The 25,891-nt window shown below is 37.2% G+C and overlaps 1 protein-coding gene across 1 annotated transcript in view; it reads right to left on the reverse strand.

Annotated features, from left to right (window-relative positions):
• The window catches only part of LOC118847377 (dynein heavy chain 9, axonemal-like), a 61,284-nt gene that overhangs the window by 14,258 nt on the left and 21,135 nt on the right, over positions 1-25,891 (reverse strand). Inside the window, 1 exon segment of the mRNA XM_036755824.1 lies at positions 16,191-16,373. Within this exon segment, the coding sequence (XP_036611719.1) occupies positions 16,191-16,373 (183 nt within the window).

Raw genomic sequence — 25,891 nt, forward strand, 5'->3', positions numbered from 1 at the left:
TTCTTTGATGGTCAACCCAAGAAGTAAGGTTCATCCTAGACAAGATCACTCTATACAGTGAGAACCAGGTGAGTACTTCTGTGGTTCAGGAGGAACACAGTCAATTTGGTCCCTGGCCCTGGACTAGGTTTTAGTATTGAGGACCCCAGCTGTCCAGAAATCTAGGGTGCTGTGTACCATGTTAACTTAGGGAATTACTCAGGGAGGGTTAGAACTAACCTAGCCACCCTTATGGACAAATGAATATTCCTCTTGGACTGATCTACCAAGAATGTGCGTACGTGTGTGTGTGTATGCGTGCATCTGTCATCTCTTATTTTGGCCAGTCCTCACATACTTTCTGTACTTCTCTTGCCCTCCTGTGACTATTAGAAAATAAGCCAGATATCTGGTCTATGACTATATACTGGTAGCAGCAAATGTAAGGGTAATTAGTTGAACCATATGACCTTCTAGCAGGGAATCAGTACTATACTCTTTCACTTAGGATGATGTAATAAGGTATAAGTAATAAGGGAAGATAGTATGTGTATTAGTAAATTAGTAAAAATAAACTATTGTTCAGGGTTGAATACTCATGGGATGAATGTTCATACTCTTCTCTTTTTTTCCCTCTCTACCCTCCCTATGAGCTTTTTAGGAAAATCTTTTTCTTATGTCATATTTATTATTATTTGTAGATTCTGCTACCTTGGATTTCTAAGGGGAAAATGCAGCCAGCCAGAAAGACTGCTGTAAAAATCTGCAACCAGAGAGTTTAGAATGCTGGGGAAGTTAATTAAATTCATACCCAAAATAGTTCTCCCAGCTTTGTGTAGTCTCGTGCTAAACTCTCTATCCCAGTAAGCAGGACCTATCTCCCACTTTGGACTTTTAGCAGTAGATAAGGTTTTAGGAAGGGGAAAAAATACTCTGTAAGATACCTTTTCTCTGTCATTTTAGCTCTGGATTACAGAGAAGCAAAGAAAGGAAAATATTTTCCTGGTTTGTAGAAATGGATGGCAGAACAAAGTAATTAGAGAAGACATTTGTAATTGAAATATAATATCTTTGCTATAATTGTCCAAATTATGGTTTGAAGATTTTTGTAAATGCTGAAATAGAAGAATGAGAATGTGAAACTGCCACTGTAAATCTTTGTAGTGGAGCTAACTGAAAGCACTGGGCTCTATAATTTGAAATGCTAGCAGCTAATGGTAATACTTTTTGTCATTATAAATCCAGATTTGAGTTTGTCCTAAAACTAAATTATAATTTGGTCTCATTTAAAGTGAGATGTGTTCTATTAAGGTAATTGTGATGTTTGAACCTCTATAGTAGGTATATCAGACCTTAATAGAAAATACACTTGATAATTTGGCATCAAAGGTGGTATGCTTAGAAACTGCATGAATAAGAATTAAAAATGTAAGTACTCTATACTGGTCTTTTGAATGTGATTAGTATAAAATGCCAAATTGATAGAAGGATGAAGTGATTTGCTATATGAGATGATTTGGACACACATTCAACTGAATTGATGTTATTTGACCTGCCAAAAAGTTTTGTGGTATGTTTTAAAAATTCATGATATTGGTTATGTTACTGTTAGACTTTTAATTCTTTTTGTACTGTAGTTTTAGGGAAATCATTGATAAAGAATGCTGTTAATTTGAAAAGCAATACTCAGACGGTGATATAATTGTATAATTAAAAAGTTAACTGCTCTTTTGATAGAAACTATTGTTATAGGTTTTTTTTTTTTTAAAAAACGGTCAAGTATTTAATTGGGTCTATTTGGTTTTAAAATAAATTATAATAATGTGATAACTTAGAGTTTGAGAAATTACCACAGATTGTAAATATCTGTAAATATTGTAAATATCCGTAAAGTTCTTTACGGACTTGCCAGATTTTCAGTTCCATGAATCTTTAGCCTTAGCAAAGTCATAAATCTTGTTAATTCTGTGAGAGAGAAGTTGTTGAAGGAATGTTGTGAAGTTCTAAAATAATGAAGTGATTTAATGAGAAAGTAGAATTTCTCACAGAGTGATTTTTGAGAGATTGTTTGGCCATTGCTTATGAAAATTATGAAATGCACCTGGATTGTATGAATTGAAGTTACATCATTGAGCTATCCTAGTACCCATAGATCCCAGTTTTAAAGATTTTATTTTGGCCTTAGGAAATAATATGCAATACTTTCAGAGGTGGATATCTATCAGCCTCAAGGTTAACAGTGGCTAGTGTATTTCTGTGTTTTGAGTGAACTATCACGTATTCACTGTATGTGTACAATGACGGAATGTGATTATTTTTTTAATTTCTAATGACTGCTATCTGTTTCAGCATGGATTTAAACCAGAAGGGAAAACTTGCATGTGTTTATTGTTAACTCTTATTGTCACAACATGAGAAAAATCAATAATTGTCTGGGATTAGTGGTTTGAGGTAAAATCTCTTGGGACTATAATTTGATATAATTCCAAGTTTTGATTTCAGGTATGATTGTCTGAGTTGTCATAGAGTCAATAATCCACCATGTAAGGGAAATGTCAAGTGCTGCTCAAAGAAGTGCAGTCTGAAAACTGCTACAGGTGGATGTTTGTGCCTGAGAAGGTTTTGAGGGGACAACCCTGCATAGACAACTGCAGGATCTTCTTGACTCAGTTTCCTTATTGTGCTATTCCCTTCTGAACAGGAAAATTTCCCACCTGATTAATTCTCAGCCTGGCTATGGTACTATGAATAATGTGGAACTTTGCTGCATGACTGGCTGTTCTAAAATACAAGCTAACTATAACTCCTACCTGGAATCAAGCAGAGCTAAGGAAGCTTTATACTAATGTTAAGTCAGTGTGTACCCTTGAAGGGACAGTCTTGATATTGTTATTATCATGTCCCTTTTTCCTTTCATAGCAAACTTCTATAACAAGGGAAAGTAAATTGTAAAAGTTTATATATTTAATGAATCCTGTTGTTGCAATACTAAACATTTATGAGTTACTATAATGGATGCAAGTATAAAAGATCTTACTGTTTTTAATATTTTCTATTTTGAATTTGTGGTTGCTAATAGTTATAAATTTACATATAAGATTAAATTCTTAAAGTATCTCCTTTCTGGGTGATTTCAGGATAATGTATCTTTAAAGAGGGGATAAGACAATCAGGACAAAAAGGTGATGTGATAAAGATGTAAAAGTTTTCAATTTTCAGAGAGTTGTAAACTTCACTTTGAGAAAAGTAACAAGATTAGATTGTTTTATCTAAGAATATATATATTATATATATGTATATGTTTGTGTACATATATATACATAAATATACACATACATACACACACATATATAACTCTTTCAAATGTTTCTATCAAGAATAATGTCTAAAAGACAAGTATAAGGATATCTTCACAAGGTTTAAACTAGTTTTCACCACCTGAACTAGTTATTGGAAAAATCAATTTAAGAGGAACACTCTTCCATTACTGCCTTAGGAACTGGAGCCTATTCCAGGATTTCCAAGGGAAAATGTTTTCAAGGACCAGATTGGTTACATGGGACAGCTAAGACCCAGTCTGTAAGGTGATTTAGTTTACCTTAAGAAGCTATTTAACTAAGTTTGTTTTCTTAGGAGATATATGAGATTATGACTTTGCTTAACTAAGTTTGTTCAACTTTTATGACACTGAAGGAAGCATGGGATTGTGAATTTATATTAAAAAAAGCTTTTTGTGATACTTGTGATCATATGTGTTCTTTTAATGTTTGGGAAATCTCCTTTTATTGTGAAGCACACTTGTTTCCTGGTACAAGCCTAAGTCCTCTGACTTATAGCCTCAGATACCCAATTTGATCCCTCTGATTATGAGTTGCTACCTACTTGGTCCCTATCACTCCTTAAAGGAATATTCTATCAAGCTCTTGATAAGTTAGTGATAAGCAATGAAGGAGATGCCTCCATGATTCAGATTATTGTAAATCTTAACTTACCTATAAGCTTGCGTAATTGTGTTTCCACTAGTATAGGAATGTTGGGCTTAAAACTCCAAAAGGAGGAAGTTATGAGAAAACTCTATTCCATTATTTGAACCTAGCTCTGCATGGCTGGGAAACTAGACCTATTGCTTAGAGACCAGATTTGTTTAATGCTTAACTCAGGTTAGGTTGATCAGAAAACCAGTCAGATATGAAGATTGATACAAGGAATGTAAGGATTTTTCTCGCATTATAAATCTCAAACAAACCATGTATCTTATCTGGCAACTGCCTCTTTTTTTTTTTTTGCCAATCAGTTTCCTTATTTATTTGAATCCTATATGATGTATAATTTATAGACACTGGGGGAGTTGGCCACCCCCTTTTCACATCTCCCCTTTTGTGGGATTACTTAATAAACTTCTTTCTAAATTATCTCAGCTATGTATTTTGTTCTCAACTAAAAGCAGCTAATAAATCCTTATTGTTGATTTGATGCAATTAAGATTTCTCTTAATAGTGATTTGGTGTAATTTTTCTTATGGTTGCCAATAGTTTATAATTTATCATTTGAAACTGTTCATATCTTTTGACCATTAACCCGGATTTTAGTGAAACAAAAAAAATTTCTCATGTTATTCTTGGGAACAAGATGAAGAGTATGATAGAGTTGAACCTGGTTGCATTTCAGTCATTTTTCATTTGTATCTAACTCTTTGTGATCACATTTGGGGTTTTCTTGGAAGAGGATGGTTTGTCATTTCCTTCTCCAGATCATTTTACAGATGAGGAAACCAAGGCAAACAAGATTAAGTGTCAAGGTCACACAGCTAATGTCTGAGACCAGATTTGAACTCAGGAAGATGAGTCTTCCTGACCCCAGGTCTGGCAGTCTATCCACCGCACCACCTAACTGTCCTAACCTGGTTGAATAAGTAGTCATTAGTGGTTCTGTGTCAAATTCAAAGGAGATATCTAACAGAGTGCCCCCAGGGATTGGTACTTGCCCTTTTGCTGTTTAATATTTTTATCGATGATTTTGAGAAATAAATACTATACACATCAAATTTGTAAATGAGCCAAAGTCAGGAGGGAGAGCTAACATGTTATATATCAGGATCCAAAAAGATCTGACCACGTTAGAGTATTAGAGTATTGTGCTAAATCTTAGAAGACAAAACTTAACAGGGATAAATACAGTCTTACACCTGGGAAACACACAACCCTCCCCCCCCAACTCTACCCCCACATTCCCAAGTACAAGATGGTGAGGACACAGCCAGATAGCAATTTATTTGATAATGTGGGAAAATATTTCATTATATTGTCCAGAAAACCTTATTAATTATTATATTGTTTAAATCTAACTTTATATGACCAGAGACTATTTAAACCTAAAATGTCCATTGACCTCAGTGATTCTCTAATAGTGCTAGAGATGGCTGTAAGAAATGCTTTGAGTTCTCCCAGGTCTTTGATCCACCTAAAACATTTGTTTTGGATCCACCTAAAGTTTGTGTTTTGGGTTTCCCAAGCTACATTGAAAATCTATACTTACTTGCTGATATACATCTCGAGCAACCTTGCCTGAAAACTGTCATGTTCTGGAAATTGCCTAACTCTCTACATGCAGACTACTTAGCTATTCTGTCCTTGTGTGCCCTTGCTTTCTCTCTGTATAATGTAACCCCTCAAAGACTTGAAAGGGAACCACATCTTTTCCTGGCTCTCACCTGTGCCAAATGACCCAGTAAAGTTCTTTCTAAAATTTGTTTATGTTTTGTGGTTTGTTCTTGAATGACAGTTAAGGTCTGGGAATTTTAGGGGGCAGAAAGTTCAGTATATCCATAGTGAAACATAACAGCCAAAAATGGAAATGAGCTATTAAGTTTGTATTAAGTAGCCAGGGACAGGGAGATCTGTGTATCAACAAAAGCTATTTCCTATATTTATCTATGTCTGTATCTATCTATCTTCGGTACCAAACCTAATCTAAGGAATGTAATACAAAAAAATTTCCCATTCGATTTTTCCTTTTTAACATAAATGTATTACTTTTGTTTATGTAGAAGTTTTTCAATTTCATGTAGTCGAGGTCACCTATTTTATGTTTGTTTCTTTGTTTGGTTAAGAATACTTCTCCTACCCATAGCTATGAAAGGTATATATTCTTGTTTATCTTCTAATTTTCTTCTTTTTGTGGTATGGTCTTTAATATTAAGTTCACAGATCCATTTGAATTCATTGTGGAATATGGCAAATGTTTAACTGGCTGCACAACGCACTTCTAAGTCACATGTGCATTACTAACATTTTCTCCATCATATTCTTAAGTCTACACGAATTAACAAAACAATAATTGGAACCCTGATTCACAGCATTTGCTGATTTCTGAGGTGTAAATGCTCCTACTGAAGATCTGACAATTGGTTCTTGTGAACCAGTCTCAGTAAATATGGTGTAGAAAGTTGGTTTAAGCCTATTTTCTCTGTCAGACTGCTTTCCACTTTTCCCAGCAGTTTTTATTAATTAGGGAGTTACGTCTTAAGTAATTTGTATTTTGCAATTTATTGAACACTGGGTTTTTGAACTCCACTTTTCCTCCTGATTCTCCCATTGATCTATTTCTCTGTTTTTAACCAATCCCAAATGGGTTTTTAGGACTATTGATTTTTAATATAGCTTGAGGTATGTAAGTATTATTCTTTTCTTCATTATTTCCCCTGATGTGCTAGATCTTTTGTTTCTCTAAATGAATTTTGGTATTATTTTATCAGATTTTGTAGAGTATCTACTAGATTGATTGCATAGCATTAAAATTATAAATTAACTTTGATAGTATTTTCATTTTTATTATATTGGCACAGTCTAGCCATGAGCATTGAATATTTCCCTGAATGTTTATTTCTTCAAAGACCACATTGTAATTGAATCTATACAGTATTTTGTGTTCTTTGATAGATCCACAAATATTTTATTCATTTTGTAGTTATTTTAAAAGGGATTTCCATATCTATTACTGCCTGTGGATTTTGTTATTATTATATAGAAATACTGTCAATTTTTCTGATGTTATTTTGTACCCTGGAATTTTGCTGAAGTTATTTTTTCAATTATTATCTTTGTGGATTCCCTAGGATTTTTTAAGTCCTCAACTAGAAAGTGGGGATGGTCTTATCTCCTCTTTGCCTATCTTTACATCTTTAATATCTTTCTCTTCTCTTATTTTGCAGGCATTTTCAAAACTATATAAAATTATAACAGAAGAAGAGGCATCCTTGCTTCTCTATTTATTGGGAAAACATTTTATATGATGATTACATACGGTTTTAGATATATACTTTATATGATGTTTAAAAGGTTCTCTCAGTGCCTAGATCCCATAGTTTGCTTTTTTTTTTTTTGAAGCATGAATGAGTGTTGTACTTTGTCAATATTTTTCCTACATCTATTGAGATAACTATGTGGTTTGGGATATTTTAAAATATGGTTAATTATGTTGATTTTTTCGCTCATGTGGAACTTACCTCCCTCGTGTAAATCCAACTTGGTCATAATAAATGATTTCTTGAATGAATTGCTGTATACTGTTTGACAGAATTTTATTTAAAATTTCTGAATCAATATTCATTAATGATGGAGGTCTATTATTCTGTTTTGCTTTTTTCTTCCCTGGTTTAGGTATTAAGATTATATTTATCTCATAAAAGGAGAGCTTTCTTTCTCAAAATTTTTTTGGAGGCAATGGGATTAAGTGACTTGCCCAGGGTCATATACCTAGCAAGTATCTGAGAGTGGATTTGAACTCAGGTCCTCTTGACTCCAGGGTCAGTACTTTATCCACTGCACCACCTAGCTGCTCCTCTGTTTCTCAATTTTTGAGAATAATTTTTGTAGTATTGATAGTCATTGTGCTTTAAAGTTTATCAGAATTGATCAGGACCAGGAGTTATTTTCTTTCCTCTACAGGTTCTTCTATAGGTAGTTCTATTTCCTTTTCTAAGATTAGATTATATAAGATCTTCATTTGAGTTGGGTATTTTATATTTTGAAAGTATTCCCATGTTTCTTTTTTGTTTTCAGTTTTGTTAGCATATAACTGTGCATATTAGATTCTGATCATTCTTTTTATTTCTTCTGATTTTGTCATGATTGCATCTCTGTCAATTACTATTTTGTTAATTTTGTTCCCTCTCCTGTTTAATCAAGTTGGCAAAAGGTTTCTTGGCCTTTCAAATAACAGTCTTTTTTGGTTTTCAAATTTTCCTCTAATTTTCAATATTTCCTCCTTTGAACTTACTTTTGGATTATTTGTTTGCTTTTTAATTTTTAAAATGCACATTCAATTCATTAATCCTCTTTTTCTATTTTACTGGGTTTTTTAATGGAATGTGCAACCTTTTCCCTGAGGACTACATAAGCTGCATTCCAGAAATTTTGGAATGTTACTTCATTCTTACAATTTTATTTCTCGTAATTATTAATTATTACTATGATTTGCTTTTTGACCTCCTCGTTATTTAAGGTTTCATTGATAAGTCTCCTTTTTTGTGTGTATCTTTTGTTTGTTCTTCCTGAACTGATTGTAATTTTTATTGTGTTGTAGTCTATAAATGATATGTAGATATTTTTTCCTTTTTACATTTCTTTGTAGTTTGTACCCTTATACATGGTAAATTTTTATAAAAGTTTCATTGGTGCTCAGAAATATTTTTTTTAGCAGTCTCATTTAGAAGATGCCATAAGTGTGTTAGCTCTAGTTTTTCAAGCTATTTTAAAAAAATTTCATAGTTTTCCTTTTGTTTATCTTTGTGTCAGATTTGTCCAAAACTGAAAAAGGCAATTAAAACCTACTCTTCTACTGTTGCTGTTGGAATCTTTTTGTAATTCAGTTATTTTTTCCTCAATGAATTTAGATGCTAAGGCATTTGGAACATTTAATACTGTTACTGGTTTATTGTCTTTGTTTCTTGTCAGCACAATGTAATGTTTTCTGATAGCATGATTGTAATTCCTGCTTTTTTTTATTTACCTGATGCATAGTAAATTTTGTTCCAGCTCCTCATCTTTATTCCATTTGTATTTTTGTTTTATTGTGGGTATTTCTTGTAATTAACTGATTTTGGGGTTTTGTTTTCTAATCACTCTCATTTTATTGGATTATTTAATCCATTTACATCTGAAGTTATGAGAGTTAAATCGATATTTTCCTCCATTTGTCCTTTCTATTACTTTTTAAAATTAAAATTTAATTTTTGCTTTAAATAGTATTTTATTTTCCCCCACAATCACAAATCAAGAAAAATTTTTGGCATTCATTTTTACAAGATTTTGAGTTCCAAATTTTTTCTCCCTCCCTCCTTCCTCCCCTCCTCTCTTCTGAAAATGGTTGGTAGTTTGATATAGTTTATACATATGCCATCATATAAAACATATTTCCATACTCATCATGGTTGTGGAACTAAAAACAGATAAAAAGTAAAAAAAAAATGAGAAAGAATAAAGTAAGTGGGAAAAAAATATGCTTCAATCTGCTTTCAGAATCCGTCATTTCTTTATTTGGGTATGGATGGCATTTTCCTTTGTGAGTCCTTTGGATTTATCTTGTATCACTGTGTTGCTAAGAAAAGCTGAATCATTTATAGTTGATCATCACATGATATTGCTGATAGTGTGTATATGTTTTCCTTGTTCTGCTCATTTCACTTTGCATCAGTTCACACAAGTCTTTCCAGGTTTTCCTTTACTCTGTGTGTGTCTCTCTACTTCAAAAGTGTTTCTTATAAGCAACATATTGTAGGATAATGGCTTTTGATCCACTCTGCCATCTGCTTCCATATAATGGGAGAGTTCATACCATTCACATTCACCATGATGATTACTACCTGTGTATTTCCCTACATCTTATTCTTTCTCCTGTTTGTCCTCTCTCTTCTTTCACCCTTTCCCACATCACCAATGTTTTGCTTCTGTCTACCACCTCCCCTGAACTGCCCTCCCCTCTGTCAGTCCCTACCTCCCACCCCCTTTATTTTATCTCTTCCCCTCCTACTTCCCTATTGGGTAAGATAGGTTTCTATATTCATCTGATTATGTATATGATTCCCTCTTTGAGGGAAAACTGAGGAGAGTAAGGTTCAAGCAATGCCCATCCCTCCCATCTTTCCCTCCACTGTAGTAGGTCTCTCTCACCTCTTCATGTGAGATAATTTGCCCCATTCTACCTTTCCTTTCCTTCTGTGCCATTTTACTCCCCTTTCTCATCCCTTATTTTTTTTTGTCATTGTATTGGGGATCCTTGAAGACCTTGGCCTTTGTTTCCTTTGATTAATTCAGTGTCTTTGACTGAGTCTTATTAGGTGCTAAGCCTATGTAGGTGTGAATTGGTAACTAAGGTGGGGCTCCAGGTGGGGCCAATGAAGGGAGGTGTTAACACCAGAGCCAATCAAAAGGAGCCTAAGTTCTGGTTGCTCAGATGACGTTTGATGACATCTGAAACTGAATAAAAAGAGAAGACAGAGCTATTTGCTTAGGGCTGTCACTCTTGGTGGTGCACTGATGTGGAGACTCTGGGCAGCTGTAGTTAAGAGCCCTCCAGCTTACCCGGATGTTCGGACTTGGTTAAACTGGTAACTATGAATTGGGATTTCAATCAGACAAGGTCTGTCTGTTGATGTTTGTAATTTGTTTATATTTGCTCTGAAGTTCAGGGTGCTGGTTTTTTCTCCTGAACTAAGTGAATGATATTTGTATGCTGGATTAAAGTAAGATTGTCAACCCCTTAACGTTGCTTTCCTTGGTAAAGCAGATCAAAAGAACCTGGGCTTGCAGTATTCCGTGAGCTGGTTGTTGTTGGTTTTTCACCCCCACAGCAGCTGCTAGCCGGATTGTTGAAACAGTCATTCCCTCAAATACACCTCATACCTGTACCCTCTGTCTATGTTTATTTATTCCTTCTATTTGTACTGTTAGTGATATACTTTTTTTTCTTTTTCTTTTTTTGGAGGGGGGAAGGCAGGGCAATTGGGATTAAGTAACTTGCCCAAGGTCACATGGCTAGTAAGCATGTCAAGTGTCTGAGGCCGCATTTGAACTCAGGTCCTCCTGACTCCAGGGCTGGTGCTGTACTCACTGCACCACCTAGCTGCCCCCTAGTGACATACTTTATAAGAGTTACAAGTATTATCTTCCTGTGTAGGGATGTAAACAGTTTAGCTCATTGAATCCCTTCTGTTTTCTTCTCTCTTTTTACCTGTTTATCATTCTCTTGGGTCTTGATACTGAGGCCAGATTTTTGGTTTATTTCTGGTCTTCTCCTTATGAAGGCTTGAAATTCATTGAATGACCATTTTTCTCCTTGATGTATTATGCTTAATTTTGCTGGGTAAGTGATTTTTGGTTGTAGTCTTAGCTCCTTAGCCTTCTGGAATATCATGTTCCATGACTTCCGATCCTTTAGTGTTGCATCTGCCAAGTCCTGTGTGATCCTGATTGTCACTCTCCAATATTTGAATTGTTTCTTTCTGGCCATTTGAAGTATTTTTTCCTTGACCTGACAGTTCTGACATTTGGCTATAGTGTTCCTTGGGGTTTTTATTTTGGGATCTCTTTCCTGAGGTCATTGGTGGATTCTTTTAATGCCTATTTTGCCCTTGGGTTCCAGGGCATCAGGGCAGTTTTCCTTGATAATTTCTTGAAAGATGCTGTCCAGGTTCTCCTTTTGATTATGGCTTTCAGGTAATCCAATGATTCTGATATTGCCTCTCCTGGATCTATTTTCCAGGTCAGTTGTTTTTCCCATGATGTATTTTACATTTTCTTCCATTTTTTCATGTTTTTGAATTTGTTTGATTCATGATGTTTCACAGTCATTCCCTTCCACTTGCCCAATTCTAACTTTTAAGGTGATGTTTTCTTCAGTTAGCTCTTGTACTTTCTTTTTCCATTTGGCCAATTGTACTTTTTTTGTTTTCAACTGTGCTCTTTAAGGAGTTGTTTTCTTCTGTGGATTTTTGCACCTCCTTTTCCATTTGGCTAATTCTACTTTTTAAGTAGTTTTCCAAGCTATTGAGTCTTTTTTCATAATTCTCTTGCATCGCTGTCATTTCTTTCCCCCATTTTCTTCTACCTCTCTTACATGATTTTTAAGCTCCTTTTTTAGTTCTTTCTGGGCTTGAGATGACTTTCCATATTTCTTTGGTGTTTTGCCCATAGATGTTTTGACATTGTTGTCCTCTTCTGAGTTTGTGTCTTGGTCTTCACCATAATACTTTTTATGGTCAGATTATTTTTTTCCTGCTGCTCATTCCCCCCCTCCCCTTTTTTCACCTTTTTCCTTTCTTTTAAATTTGAGCTCTGCTTCCAGGGTGGAAGGGGCACTATTTCTGACTTCTTGTGCCAGTGGTTGCAAGCCATGGCTGTTTACCTGCTGCTGTACTGATGTTGCCCTGAGGCCCAGTGAGGACCCTCATGTCTGGGGCTGCACTTCAGGGGTGGGGTTGACTGGTGCTGCTGGAAGCTATAAGAGTCTGGCAGTATACCTGGTGCTGAGCTGGGGTCCTGATGGTGGTGTTCAGTGTGTGCTAAGGCCCAGTGGAGTTTTTCTGTGTTTCCCTGGGGCTACACTGAAGCATGGGTAGGGGGTCGCTGGAAAGCAGGGACTAGCATGAGCTCCCTGCCAAGTCCCTCCAAAAACCTATAAAAAATGGCTCTGAACCAATTCTAGAACTGTGGAACCCACAAAATAGCAGAGGGAAGCAGGGCTCCAGGCCAGGACAGCCTGGATGGTTGCTGGGTGAGGTCTTTCGCGCACGAAGCTGGGAGCGGAGCAGAGCCCAGTGTGAGCTGCGTGGACCGACCAGACCGGGAGCCGGGCGGAGCGGGCCCTAGCGCCCTGAATCAGTGAGTGGTGGCAGTTGCCAGACTTCTCAACCCACAAACACCAAAGACAACAGAGAAGAACTGCAGAACCCACAAAATAGTGGAGGGAAGCAGGGCTCTAGCCCAGGACAGCCTGGATGGTCGCTGGGTAAGGTCTACCCCTCACGGAGCTGGGAGCAGAGTGGAGTGGAACAGAGCCCAGCGTGGGTGGTGCGGACCAACCAGACCAGGAGCCGGGTGAAGGGTGCCCTGGTGCCCTGAATCAGTGAGCTACAGCAGTTACCAGACTTCTCAACCCACAAACACCAAAGACAACAGAGAAGGTTAGTGGGAAAAGCTGCGGGAGTGGAAGGAGTTCACGGTTCAGCCACCACCCCGGGGGCAGCGGAGGTGGGGCAGCTATAGAACTACAGTTGCAGTTGCTTCTGGCCCCAGGCCCACCTGGTGGGAGGAATTAAGTGGCGAATCAGAGCAGGAGTGAAAAGCCTGCTGAAAATCTAAGTTCAGTCCGGGTTGGGGGTTCTTGGGGAAGGAGGAGTGCTGGTGTGGCAGAGCTGGCGCATCCCCCCAAGCTTGGAACATAGTTCCCTTTACTCTACAAGCAGTCATACCCTGCTGAAAAACTCAAGGGTCAAGTTAGTTGGCTGGGAACATGGCCAGGCAGCGAAAATGCACCCAGATTCAGTCTCAGACTTTGGAATCTTTCTTTGGTGACAAAGAAGACCAAAACATACAGCCAGAAGAAGTCAGCAAAGTCAAAGAGCCTACAACAAAAGCCTCCAAGAAAAACATGAACTGGTCTCCGGCCATGGAAGAGCTCAAAAAGGATTTTGAAAAGCAAGTTAGAGAAGTAGAGGAAAAATTTGGAAGAGAAATGAGAAGGATGCGAGAAAACCATGAAAAACAAGTCAATGACTTGCTAAAGGAGACCCAAAAAAATACTGACAAATATACTGAAGAAAACAACACCTTAAAAAATAGACTAACTCAAATGGCAAAAGAGCTCCAAAAAGCCAATGAGGAGAAGAATGCCTTGAAAGGCAGAATTAGCCAAATGGAAAAGGAGGTCCAAAAGACCACTGACGAAAATACTACCTGAAGCATGGGTAGGTCTGGCCCCTGGAGGATGACTGTTTGCCCTGGGCTGCACTGAAGCATGTGGAGGTCCTGCCATTGGAGGATGCCTACCTGCCCAGGGCTGTGACAAATCATGTGGTGGTTCTCAGAGCTGGAGTCTGCAGGTTCCCCTGGCTATGCTAAGGCACACAGGGGTTGTGGCATTGGTGTTTGCCTGCTCCACCACACTGAGGCTCAGGCTCTCCCACTCGTTTGCTGAGGTGGGGCTTGCTGCTTGCTTGCTGGGACTCTTCCTATCCTGGACTGCACTCCCTTTTTACTGTAGTAAAAAGGACTTTTCTTGCTGATCCTCCAAGCTTCCCAGGCTCCACCCCATCTTTCCATTGGCTCTTGTATAGCAAGATCAAATCAGTAAATACTTTAAAAAATTAATTCAGGCTGGAAGATCAAAGCTGAAGCTGAAGCTTAAATACTTTGGCCACATAATGAGAAGACAGGACTCACTGGAAAAGACCCTGATATTCCATGATTTATTCTGGGACACTATTTTATAGTTGTTTGGTTGTTTTGAGGTGACTATGGGAGAGACAGCAATTTATTCTCCCCATTGGTCCTTAATATTACTTTTCTGAATTAGGATTTTTTTGTTTCTCTTCCTCTTCATTAATTTGCTTTCAATTCTGTCTTTTCTAGACTTTTATCCTTTGATTCATGGTCTTTGTACTTATTTATCTCTTCTTTAGGAAATAATTTAATTCCATGTTCTTCATGGAATTAAAGCTTCTAAAATACCTGATTTGATTTCCATCCTTTCTGTGGAATTGTAGACCTTTTGTCTTTCTCCTCCTTTTCTGTTGTACCCAGAAGTACTCTTAGAAGTATCGATTCTTACAGGAGGTAGAGAGGATAGAAGTATTGCCCTATGGTAGAAATTCTCTTATTCTTTGTTCTATTTCTACCCACTGCCTTCCCCGTAATCATCTGCTTTTCTATTTCTCGTGAAATTTTTTCTCTGGGTTTATGTTCTCCCACTAATCTGGATGCTGGTTGCCCCCAGAATCTTTGATTCTCTTCTTCTGTGGCAGGATGCTGTCTATTGAGTCAATTTTATTTTTATATTTTTTCTGCATTTTATCTATATATTTGACTTTTACAATCACATTTGCTTTCAAATATATCCCTCCCTGCCTCACCTACTCAGTGAGCCTTCACACTATCATGGGATGCCACAATTTTTGAATGTTTAAATTTGGTGGTCATCTGAAGAGGTGAATTGTAGGTGGGAGTAGGTTACAGTATATTACAAACGAAGAACTGTGGAAGACTTATTGGTCACCCAGTAAGAGCAAATGATAACTGATAGCTTGAATATTCCATTGGTACTGACACAGTCCTAAAAAGGACTAAAAGAAGACATGTTGGGTGAACTTCATGGAAGATTTGTGAGAGGATATGTCCATTAGTCATACATGATGACAGGATAGATGGGTTGAGACCTGCATCTTCTGAGCGAGTAGCTATATTGAGAGCATAAATGTAGTGCTGAACTCAGGAATTATGGATTCTGAGAATCCCCTCTCTGTTACTTCGTGGGATCATAGAATTTGAGATTTTGAAAGGGGCCATCTTGTCCAAGTCATACATGAAAGGACTCTTCAGTGTAATATACCCCAGAAGTGAGCATTCAGGCTTACTACTAGTTTAGCCTTAGATATGCCACTTAACCTCTCTGGGTCTCAGTTACCTTATTTGTAAAATGAAGGGTTGGATAAGGTAACTTATCTATGATCCTATGATAATAACAAAGGTCAAAAAGGGAAGAGAAAAAATTAGTTTGGTAAAACTAACCAACATTTCAACCATGTCTTATAGTATATGTAACATTTCACATCCATAGCTCTCCCATCTTTGCAATGAATGGAAGGAGGTGAATTTTTTCAATCCTTTTTTTGGGTCAACTGTGGTAATGATGTAATTTGTTTTTTTGTTTGCTTCTGGTTAGTTTGTGAAAATACCTTTCTGGGATCAGTGGAATTTCCAGGAGTTGCTCTGAGTTGTACTGGATCATTGGGTCAGCCCCAATAATCAACTTTAGCTTCCCCAGTATATTCCAGTTATCCTAAGCATCATTAGTTTCACCCATTAGTGAACCATAGTCTTGGACAAGTTTACTTTGCTTTGGAACTGTTAGTCTTTTCTTTCCATGTATATTTCTTTCTTCCTGTGGGGGACTACCTTTTCTTTCTACTGATGAGCCCTCACCAGGAGCTCACTTACCTTCAGGCCCAGATCTAGTTCTTTCAATGAGTGCTGAATTTCTCTGATAAGGAGGTTCATTCGTTCACATTCTTGGAAGGTGACCACAACGTAGGGGGTACGTTCTTCTACCCGAGCCATCAACTCTGTAATGTTAAACTCTTCAGTTATCCTCTCTAATATTTCAGCCAGAAAGGCTTTTACCTGCCCCAAGGAGAGAGACACAGAATCAATAATGAGCTAGAAGTCTGAGAAGGCTATAGGCCCCATTGGAGGAATTTAAAAAAAAAATCAAGATGACTGATTTTTTTTTTGCCTTGTATTTTTTTCACCCGACATCTGACTTGGGGATGGTGATGCCTAGGTCTGGCAGTAATGATAGCTCTCATCTATATTATTTTGTGGTTACAGAATACTTTCGCTCTTCTAATTTGACCCTTATAATAAAACTACCAAGCAGGCAGCATGCATAGTATCACATTTCCATTTAGAAATTGTGATTGGTGCAAAATCATGGCCCAAATTAAGTGGTAGAGTTGGGACTTAAAGTATTTGGTGACCATATCTAGTACTTTTTCTACTTCCTCACATCGCCTATCTGGGGAGGTAGCTGATAAGCATTAAAATGCTCACATGAGTTTATGTCAAATTAAAATTTGAGAAAGATGAGATTTTCATCCTGCTTTTCACTCCTGTCACTGACAGCACAGAAATACTATTTCTAGGAAAAATCCTGATGCAAAAACCCTTCTCATAGTTAGAATGGGGCCTTTCAGTCTGTCATAGCAAAAAATAGGAATGGGGTTTAAATGACACCTGGAAGCTGTTAATGATGATTGGAGAAAATTGCCAAGATTATATCACATTTCTGTTTCTAGAGCTGAATGTGGAGAAAACATCATAAATCTCTTAGTGCCCATTTGAATATTATCTAAGTGTGCTTAATTTGAGTAAATGGAGTAAAGCTCCATGAGTGAAAGCTGTTTGATATGGTTAGGGGACTGACAGGGCAGTTAGAGATAATAATCCTGGAAACCCAGGCCTCACAAACTACTTGGAGTACCACCATGAAAAGTAGGAATGCAGATATGATGAAACTATTATAAAAAAATCACCATTTTTTTATTTTCTTCAAATAGACTTTTCAAATATACAAAGGAGCAAAAGCTTTGTGTCAGCAGAAAAGCAGGTTAAGACATCAGAAGCTGTGGAGAAAAGCCATTCATTGTTCACTGAGTATTGATAATGAAGGAAAAGGAAGTGTACGATTAAAAAATACACTTTTCTTGACTAAAAAAGTGATATCTATAGAATCAAACAGAGAGGAAATGACAAGGAAAAGAAAAAAACAGGTATGTGCTCTTCTGTTTTGTAAAAGAAAAAAATCCAGCAAACTGGCCATAGAAAGCAGAAACTCCATAGATGCATGCATAGCAGTCTTTTATCCTTAAAGAAACTAATAGTCAGTGAGAGCCAAGTTCTGGATTGTAGCAATGTAGAGAAACCCAGGTTAGCAATGGATTTATCTGTAGCAGTGACCATAAAGGGTCTCTGTAGCAGAGACCTACAAAAAGGCAAGCAGTCCTTTAAGCCACTAGGACTTATAAACAAGAGCCAGAGGAAAGCCAGGGATTAGTTAAATGGTGATTGAACCAACTGAGTTTCATGAATTCAATTAACTTGTATATAATTCTTTAATCCTCCTTCTACCTTTGCAATTAATATTAAAGTGAGTGTGTGTGTATATGTATGATTAATGTGCATCAACTGTTTAGACAAACTCTTGGGGTAGTGCTGTCGATCTAAAAGTCCCATGTGAGGCAGGGAGAGATAGAGGACTTGACAAGGCACTAGAGATAGAAAAGGGTGGGGTCTGCTACTAGCAGTGGAGCTAGAAGCCTGCTGGGAGCAGCTTCAACAGTGATTTTCCCTCCCAGGGCACTAGGAGAGGTGTAAGACTGTTCTATATATTTTTGACAATTCCACAGAGTGGTCAGGGCAGAAGACTTGTTAGGAATGTGAGGAAACTGAACTGCCTTACCTCCGCTTGCTTGTTCATTAATAAGTTTTGGCTTGCATTTGATTTTCATAAGCTGTTTTACTTTATACCAACTTTTGCTTTATAAAAATGTAGTCAACCCAGACATATGTATTTTCTTGTGTCCCTCTGTGGTCTAAGTGTATAGTGAAACAATTTTGGTAGTTTTGATATTCATTGGTAAATTTCCTTCTTGGTTGCAGGCTGGGAACCCTAATCCCTGGTCCATTATTACAGACTGTCTTACTGGGGGCATATATTAGAAGTTTCTTTTTTTTAAAATTTATTTTTTATTTTTAGTTTACAACACTCAGTTCCACAAGTTTTTGAATTCCAAATTTTCTCCCCCTTCTTCTCCTCCCCCTCCCCCCAAGTTAGCATATAATCTAATATAGGTTCTGCATATACCTTTACATTAAACTTATTTACACAATAGTCATGTTGTAAAGAAGAATTATAACCAACGGAACGAACCATAAGAAAGAATAAACAAAATCAAAAAAGAAGGGAAAAAAAGAGAGAGCAAATAGTTTGCCTCAATATGCATTCAGACTCCATAATTCTTTCTCTGGATGTGTATAGCTTTTTCCATCATGAATCTTTTGGAGCTTAGAACCTTGTATTGCTGAGAAGAGCTAAGTCTATGAAAGTTAATCATCACAGATACTGTGTGTCTGTAATCGTATATAACGGTTCTCCTGATTCTGCTACCCTTACTTAGCATCAGGTCATGTCTTTCCAGGTTATGAAGCCCATCTGCTCCTCATTTCTTATAGCACAATGGTATTCCATTATATTCATATACCACAACTTGTTTAGCCATTGCCCAATTGATGGGCATCCCCTTGATTCCTAATTCTTTGCCACTACAAAAAGAGCTACTGTAAATATTTTTATACATACGGGTCCATTTCCCACTCGTGTGATCTCTGGGATACAGCCCTAGAAGTGGTTAAAGGGCATGCACATTATTTATTTATTTATTTAAATTAAGATTTTTTATTTTTAGTTTACAACACTCAGTTCCACATGATTTTGAGTTCCAGATTTTCTCCCCCCCCCCAACTTCCTCCTCCCTCCCCAAGACAGCATGGAATCTGATACATCTTCTACATATAACTCCGCATTGAACTTATTTACACAATAGTCAAGTTGTAAAGAATTACGACCAATGGAATGAATCATGAGAAAGAAGAAACAGAATCAAAAAACAAAAAGAAAAGAAAACAAAAACAAAAGAAAAAAAAAGGAGAGCAGACAGTTTGCCTCAATCTGCATTCAGTCACCATAGTTCTTTCTCTGGATGTAGATAGCTTTCTCCCTCATGAGAATTGTCTTGGAATTGTCCTTTGGAATTGTCTTGGAATCTTGTATCGCTGAGAAAAGTGAGGTCTATCAAGGTTAGTCATCACAGAGTCCATATATCTGTGGTTGTGTATAATGTTCTCCTAGTTCTGCTCCACTCACTCAGCATTATATCATGTATGTTTTTCCTGGTTATTATGAAGTCCGTATCTTCCCCATTTCTTATAGCACAATAGTATTCCATTACATTCATATACCACAACTTGTCCAGCCATTCCCCAATTGATGGGCATCCCCTTTATTTCCAATTCTTTGCTACTACGAAAAGAGCCGCTATAAATATTTTTGTACATATGGGTCCTTTTCCCACTTGTGTGATCTCTTTGGGATACAACCCTAGAAGTGGTATCGATGGGTCAAAGGGTATGAACCTTTTTATAGCCCTTTGGGCATAGTTCCAAATTGCTCTCCAGAATGGCTGGATCAGTTCACAACTCCACCAACAATGTAAAAATGCTCCTGTTTTCCCACATCTTCTCCAGCATTTATCATTTTCCTGTTTTGTCATGTTAGCCAATCGGACAGGAGAGATGCTGATTTGATTTGCATTTCTCTAATCAATAGTGATTTAGAGCATTTTTTTCCTATGACTATAGATATCTTTAATTTCTTCCTCTGAAAACTGCTTGTTCAAATCGTTTGACCATTTATCAATTGGGGAATGACTTGTATTCCTATAAATTTGACTCAGTTCTCTGTATATTTTAGAGATGAGGCCTTTATCAGAGACACCGGTTATAAAATTCTTTCCCAGTTTTCTGCTTCCCTCCTAATCTTTGTTGCTTGGCTTTGTTTGTACAAAACTTGTCAATTTAATATAATCAAAATTATCCATTTTGCATTTTGAAATGCTCTCTATCTCTTGTTTGGTCATAAATTCTTCCCTTCTCCATAAATATGACAAGTAAACTATTCCTTGCTCTCCCAAAATGCTTATGGTATCAGCCTTTATATCTAAATCATGAACCCATTTCGACTTTATTTTGCTATAGTGTCAGATATTGGTCCATGACCAGTTTCTGCCGTCCTATTTTCCAGTTTTCCCAGCAGTTTTTGTGGAAATAGTCAATTCTTAACCCAGAAGCTGGACTCTTCGGGTTTATCAAAGAGTACATTGCTATAGTCATTGACTACTGTGTCTTGTGTACCTAACCTATTCTATTTCACTGATCCACCACTCTTTTTATTAGCCAGTACGAAGTAGTTTTGATGATTGCTGCTTTATAATACAGTTTAATATCTAGTATGGCTAGGCTACTTTCCCTAGCATTTCTTTAACTCCCTTGATATTCTGGACTTTTAGTTATTCCAAATGAATTTTGTTATAATTTTATCCAGCTCTATAAAATAATTTTTTGGTAGTTTGATTGGTATGGCATTAAGTAAGTAAATTAATTTAGATAAAATTGTCATTTTTATTATATTACCTCAGCCTAACCACGAGCAACTGATGTTTTTCCATTTATTTAGATCTGACTTTATTTGTGTGAAAAGTGTTTTGTAATTGTGTTCATATAGTTCCTGGATTTGTCTTGGCAGGTAGACTCTCAAATATTTTATACTGTCTACAGTAATTTTATTTTTTTTAATTTAATTTAAATTTATTTATTTAACATATTTGGTTTTCAGCATTGATTTTCACAATAGTTTGAATTACAAATTTTCTCCCCATTTCTACCCTCCCCCCCACTCCAAGATGGTGTATATTCTGGTTGCCCTGTTCCCTAGTCAGCCCTCTGCTCTATCATGCCCCCTCCCCTCTCATCCCCTTTTCCCTTCCTTTCTTGTAGGGCAAGATAAATTTCTACGCCCCATTGCCTGTGTATCTTATTTTTTAGTTGCATGCAAAAACTTTTTTTGTTTTTGAACATCTGATTTTAAAACTTTGAGTTCCAAATTCTCTCCCCTCTTCCCTTCCCACCCACCCTCCCTAAGAAGTTGAGCAATTCAACCTAGGCCACACATGTATCATTATGTATAACCCTTCCACAATACTCATGTTGTGAAAGGCTAACTACATTTTGCTCTTTCCCAACCCATCCCGCTTTATTGAATTTTCTCCCTTGACCCTGTCCCCTTTCCAAAGCGTTTGTTTTGATTACCTCCACCCCCATCTGCCCTCCCCTCCATCATCCCCCCCCTTTTATTTTTTTTTTATCTTCCTCCCTCTTCTTTCCTGTGGGGTAAGATACCCAACTGAGTATGTATGGTATTCCCCCTCAGGCCAAATCTGATGAGAGCAAGGTTCACTCATTCCCCCCTCACCTGCCCTCTCCCCTCCTCCCACAGAACTGCTTCCTCTTGCCACCTTTATGCGAGATAATCCACCCCATTCTATCTCTCCCTATCTCCCTCTCTCAGTATGATGCTCTCTCATCCCTTAATTTCATTTTATTTCTTTTAGATATCTTCCCTTCATCTTCAACTCACCCTGTGTCTGCTCTCTCTCTTTTACATATATGTATATACATATATATATAAAAATATATAAACACACACACATATATATATACACATACATACACATACATACATATACACATAGATATATACATACATACACATTCACTTGTATATATACATAAACATATACATACATATATGCATATTCCCTTCAACTACCCTAATACTGAGGTCTCATGAATCATACACATCATCTTTCCATGTAGGAATGTAAACATAACAGTTCAACTTTAGTAAGTCCCTTGCAATTTCCGTTTCTTGATTACCTTTTCATGCTTCTCTTGATTCTTGTGTTTGAAAGTCAAATTTTCTATTCAGTTCTGGTCTTTTCACTGAGAAAGCTTGAAAGTCCTCTATTTTATTGAAAATCCATATTTTGCTTTGGAACATGATACTCAGTTTTGCTGGGTAGGTGATTCTAGGTTTTAATCCTAGCTCCATTGACCTCCGGAATATCGCATTCCAAGCCCTTCGATCTCTTAATGTAGAAGCTGCCAGATCTTGGGTTATTCTGATTGGGTTTCCACAATACTCAAATTGTTTCTTTCTGGCTGCTTGCAGTATTTTCTCCTTGATCTGGGAGCCCTGGAATTTGGCGACAATATTCCTAGAAGATTTGTTTTTGGGATCTATTTGAGGAGGTGATCGATGGATTCTTTCAATTTCTATTTTGCCCTGTGGCTCTAGAATATCAGGGCAGTTCTCCTTGATAATTTCTTGAAAGATGATATGTAGGCTCTTTTTTTGTTCATGGCTTTCAGGCAGTCCAATAATTTTTAAATTCTCTCTCCTGGATCTATTTTCCAGGTCAGTGGTTTTTCCAAGGAGATATTTCACATTGTCTTCCATTTTTTCATCCCTTTGGTTCTGTTTTATAATATCCTGGTTTCTCATAAAGTCACTAGCTTCCACTTGCTCCAATCTAATTTTTAAAGTAGTATTTTCTTCAGTGGTCTTTTGGACCTCCTTTTCCATTTGGCTAATTCTGCCTTTCAAGGCATTCTTCTCCTCATTGGCTTTTTGGAGGTCTTTTGCCATGAGTTAGTCTGTTTTTTAAGGTGTCGTTTTCTTCAGTGTATTTTTCAGTATTTTTTTGGGTCTCCTTTAGCAAGTCATTGACTTGTTTTTCATGGTTTTCTCGCATCCTTCTCTTTTCTCTTCCCAATTTTTCCTCTACTTCTCTAACTTGCTTTTCCAAATCCTTTTTGAAGTCTTCTATGGCCTGGGGCCAGTTCATGTTTTTCTTGGAGGCTTTGGTTGTAGGCTCTATGACTTTGTTGTCTTCTTTAGGCTGTATGTTTTGGTCTTCTTTGTCACCAAAGAAAGAATCCAAAGTCTGAGACTGAATCTGGGCGCTTTTTTGCTGCCTGGCCATATTCCCAACCAACTAACTTGACCCTTGAGTTTTTCAGTGGGGTATGACTGCTTGTAGACTAACGAGTTCTATGTTCCACGTTTGGGGGGGAGGTGCCAGCTCTGTCAGACCCGCACTCCTCCTTCCCCAAGAACCCCCAGTCCAGACTGGGCTTAGATCTTCAGCAGGCTGTTGCACTCCTGCTCTGATCCGCCACTTAATTCCTCCCACCAGGTGGGCCTTGAGCCGGAAGTAACAACAGCTGGAGCTGCCCCACCTCCGCTGCCCCCGGGGCTGGAAGCCGAACCGCGAACTCCTTCCACTCCGCAGCTTCTCTCACTAACCTTCTCTGCAGTCTTTGGTGTTTGTGGGTCGAGGGGTCTGGTAACTGCCGCAGCTCACATATTCAGGGCGCTAGGGCCCCCTCCGCCCGGCTTCTGGTCTGGATGGTCCACGCCGCTCAGTCTGGGCTCTGCTCCACTCCGTTCCCAGCTCCCAGCTCCCAGCTCCGAGCTCCGTGTGGGATCGACCTCACCCAGAAACCATCCAGGCTGTCCTGGGCTGGAGCCCTGCTTCCCTCTGCTGTTCTGTGGGTTCTGCCGTTCTAGAATTGGTTCAGAGCCATTTTTTATAGGTTTTTGGAGGGACTCGGGTATGGAGCTCACTCTAGTCCCTGCTCACCAGCCGCCATCTTGTCTACAGTAATTTTAAATGGAATTTTTCTTTCTATCTCTTGCTGTTGGGCTTTGTTAGTAATGTATAGGAATGCCAAGGATTTATGTGGGTTTATTTTAGATCCTGCAACTTTGCTAAAGTTGTTTATTATTTCAAGCAGTTTTTTATTTGATTCTCTAGGATTCTCTAAGTAAATCATCATATCATCTGCAAAGAGTGATAACTTAGTTTCTTCTTTGCCTATTCTAATTCCTTCCATTTCTTTTTCTTCTCTTGTTGCTAAAGCTAACATTTATAGTACCAACTTGAATAATAGGGGTGATAATGGACATCCTTGTTTCACTCCTGCTGTTATTGGGAATGCATCTAGCTTATTCCCATTACATATAATGCTTGCTGATGGCTTTAAGTAGATGCTAATTATGATTTTAAGGAAGACTGCATTTATTCCTATGCTTTCTAGTGTTTTTAATAGGATTGAGTGTTGTATTTTGTCAAAAGCTTTTTCTGCATCTATTGAGATAATCATATGGTTTCTGCTAGTTTTGTTGTTGATGTGATCAATTATGCTGATCGTTTTCTTAATATTGAACCAGCCTTGTATTCCTGGAATAAATCCTACCTTGTTTTAGTATATTATTCTCATGATGAGTTGCTGTAATCTTTTTGCTAATGTTTTATTTAACATTTTTGCATCTATATTCATTAGAGAAATTGGTCTATAATTTTCTTTCTCTGTTTTCACTCTTCTTGATTTAGGTATTAGTACCATATTTGTGTCACAAAAAGAATTTGGTAGGACTCCTTCTTCGCTTATTTTCCCAAATAATCTGTAAAGTATGGGAATCAATGGTTCTTTAAATGTGGATAGAATTCACTTGTAAATCCATTTGGCCTGGAGATTTTTTCCTAGGGAGTTCACTGATGGCTTGTTCAATTTCTTTTTCTGATATAGGGTTATTTAGGTATTTTACTTCCTCTTCTGTTAAATAGGGATTTATATTTTTGTAAATATCCATCCATTTCCCTAAGATTATCAAATTTATGGGCATGCCATTGGGCAAAATAATTCCTAATTATTGTTTTAATTTCCTCTTCACTGGAGGTGAATTCACCCTTTTCATTTTTGATACTGGTTATTTGGTTTTCTTTCTTTCTTTTTAATCAAAATGACCAAAGACTTATCAATTTTAGTGGTTTTTTTCATAAAACCAGGTCTTAGTTTTACTTATTAGTTCAATAGTTTTCTTGATTTCAATATTATTAATCTCTCCTTTGGTTTTCAGTATTTCTAATTTGGTATTTAATTGGAGATTTTCAATTTGTTCTTTTTCTAGCTTTTTCAGTTGCATGCCCAATTCATTGATCTCCTTCTTCTCTATTTTATTCATGTAAGCATTCAGAGATATAAACTTCCCCTAAGAACTGCTTTTGCTTCATCCTATAAGTTTTGTTGTGTTGTCTCATTATTTTCATTCTCTTGAATGAAGTTATCGATAATTTCTATGATTTGTTTTTTGACCCACTCATTCTTCAGGATTAGATTATTTAGTTCCAACTAATCTTTAGTCTTTCTTTCCATGGTCCTTTATTACAAATAAATTTTATTGCATCATGATCTGAAAAGTATGCATTGACTATTTCTGCCTTTCTGCACTGGATTGTGAGGTTTTATGCCCTAGTACATGGTTACTTTTTACGTATGAGCCATGTACTGCTGAGAAAAAAGTATATTCCTTTCTATCCCCATTCAGTTTTCTCCAGAGGTCTATCATATCTACCTTTTCTAAAATTCTTTTCACCTCATTAACTTCTTTTTTGTTTATT

Source organism: Trichosurus vulpecula, chromosome 4 (genome assembly GCF_011100635.1).
Source record: "Trichosurus vulpecula isolate mTriVul1 chromosome 4, mTriVul1.pri, whole genome shotgun sequence".
In the NCBI taxonomy this organism is placed as follows: domain Eukaryota; kingdom Metazoa; phylum Chordata; class Mammalia; order Diprotodontia; family Phalangeridae; genus Trichosurus; species Trichosurus vulpecula.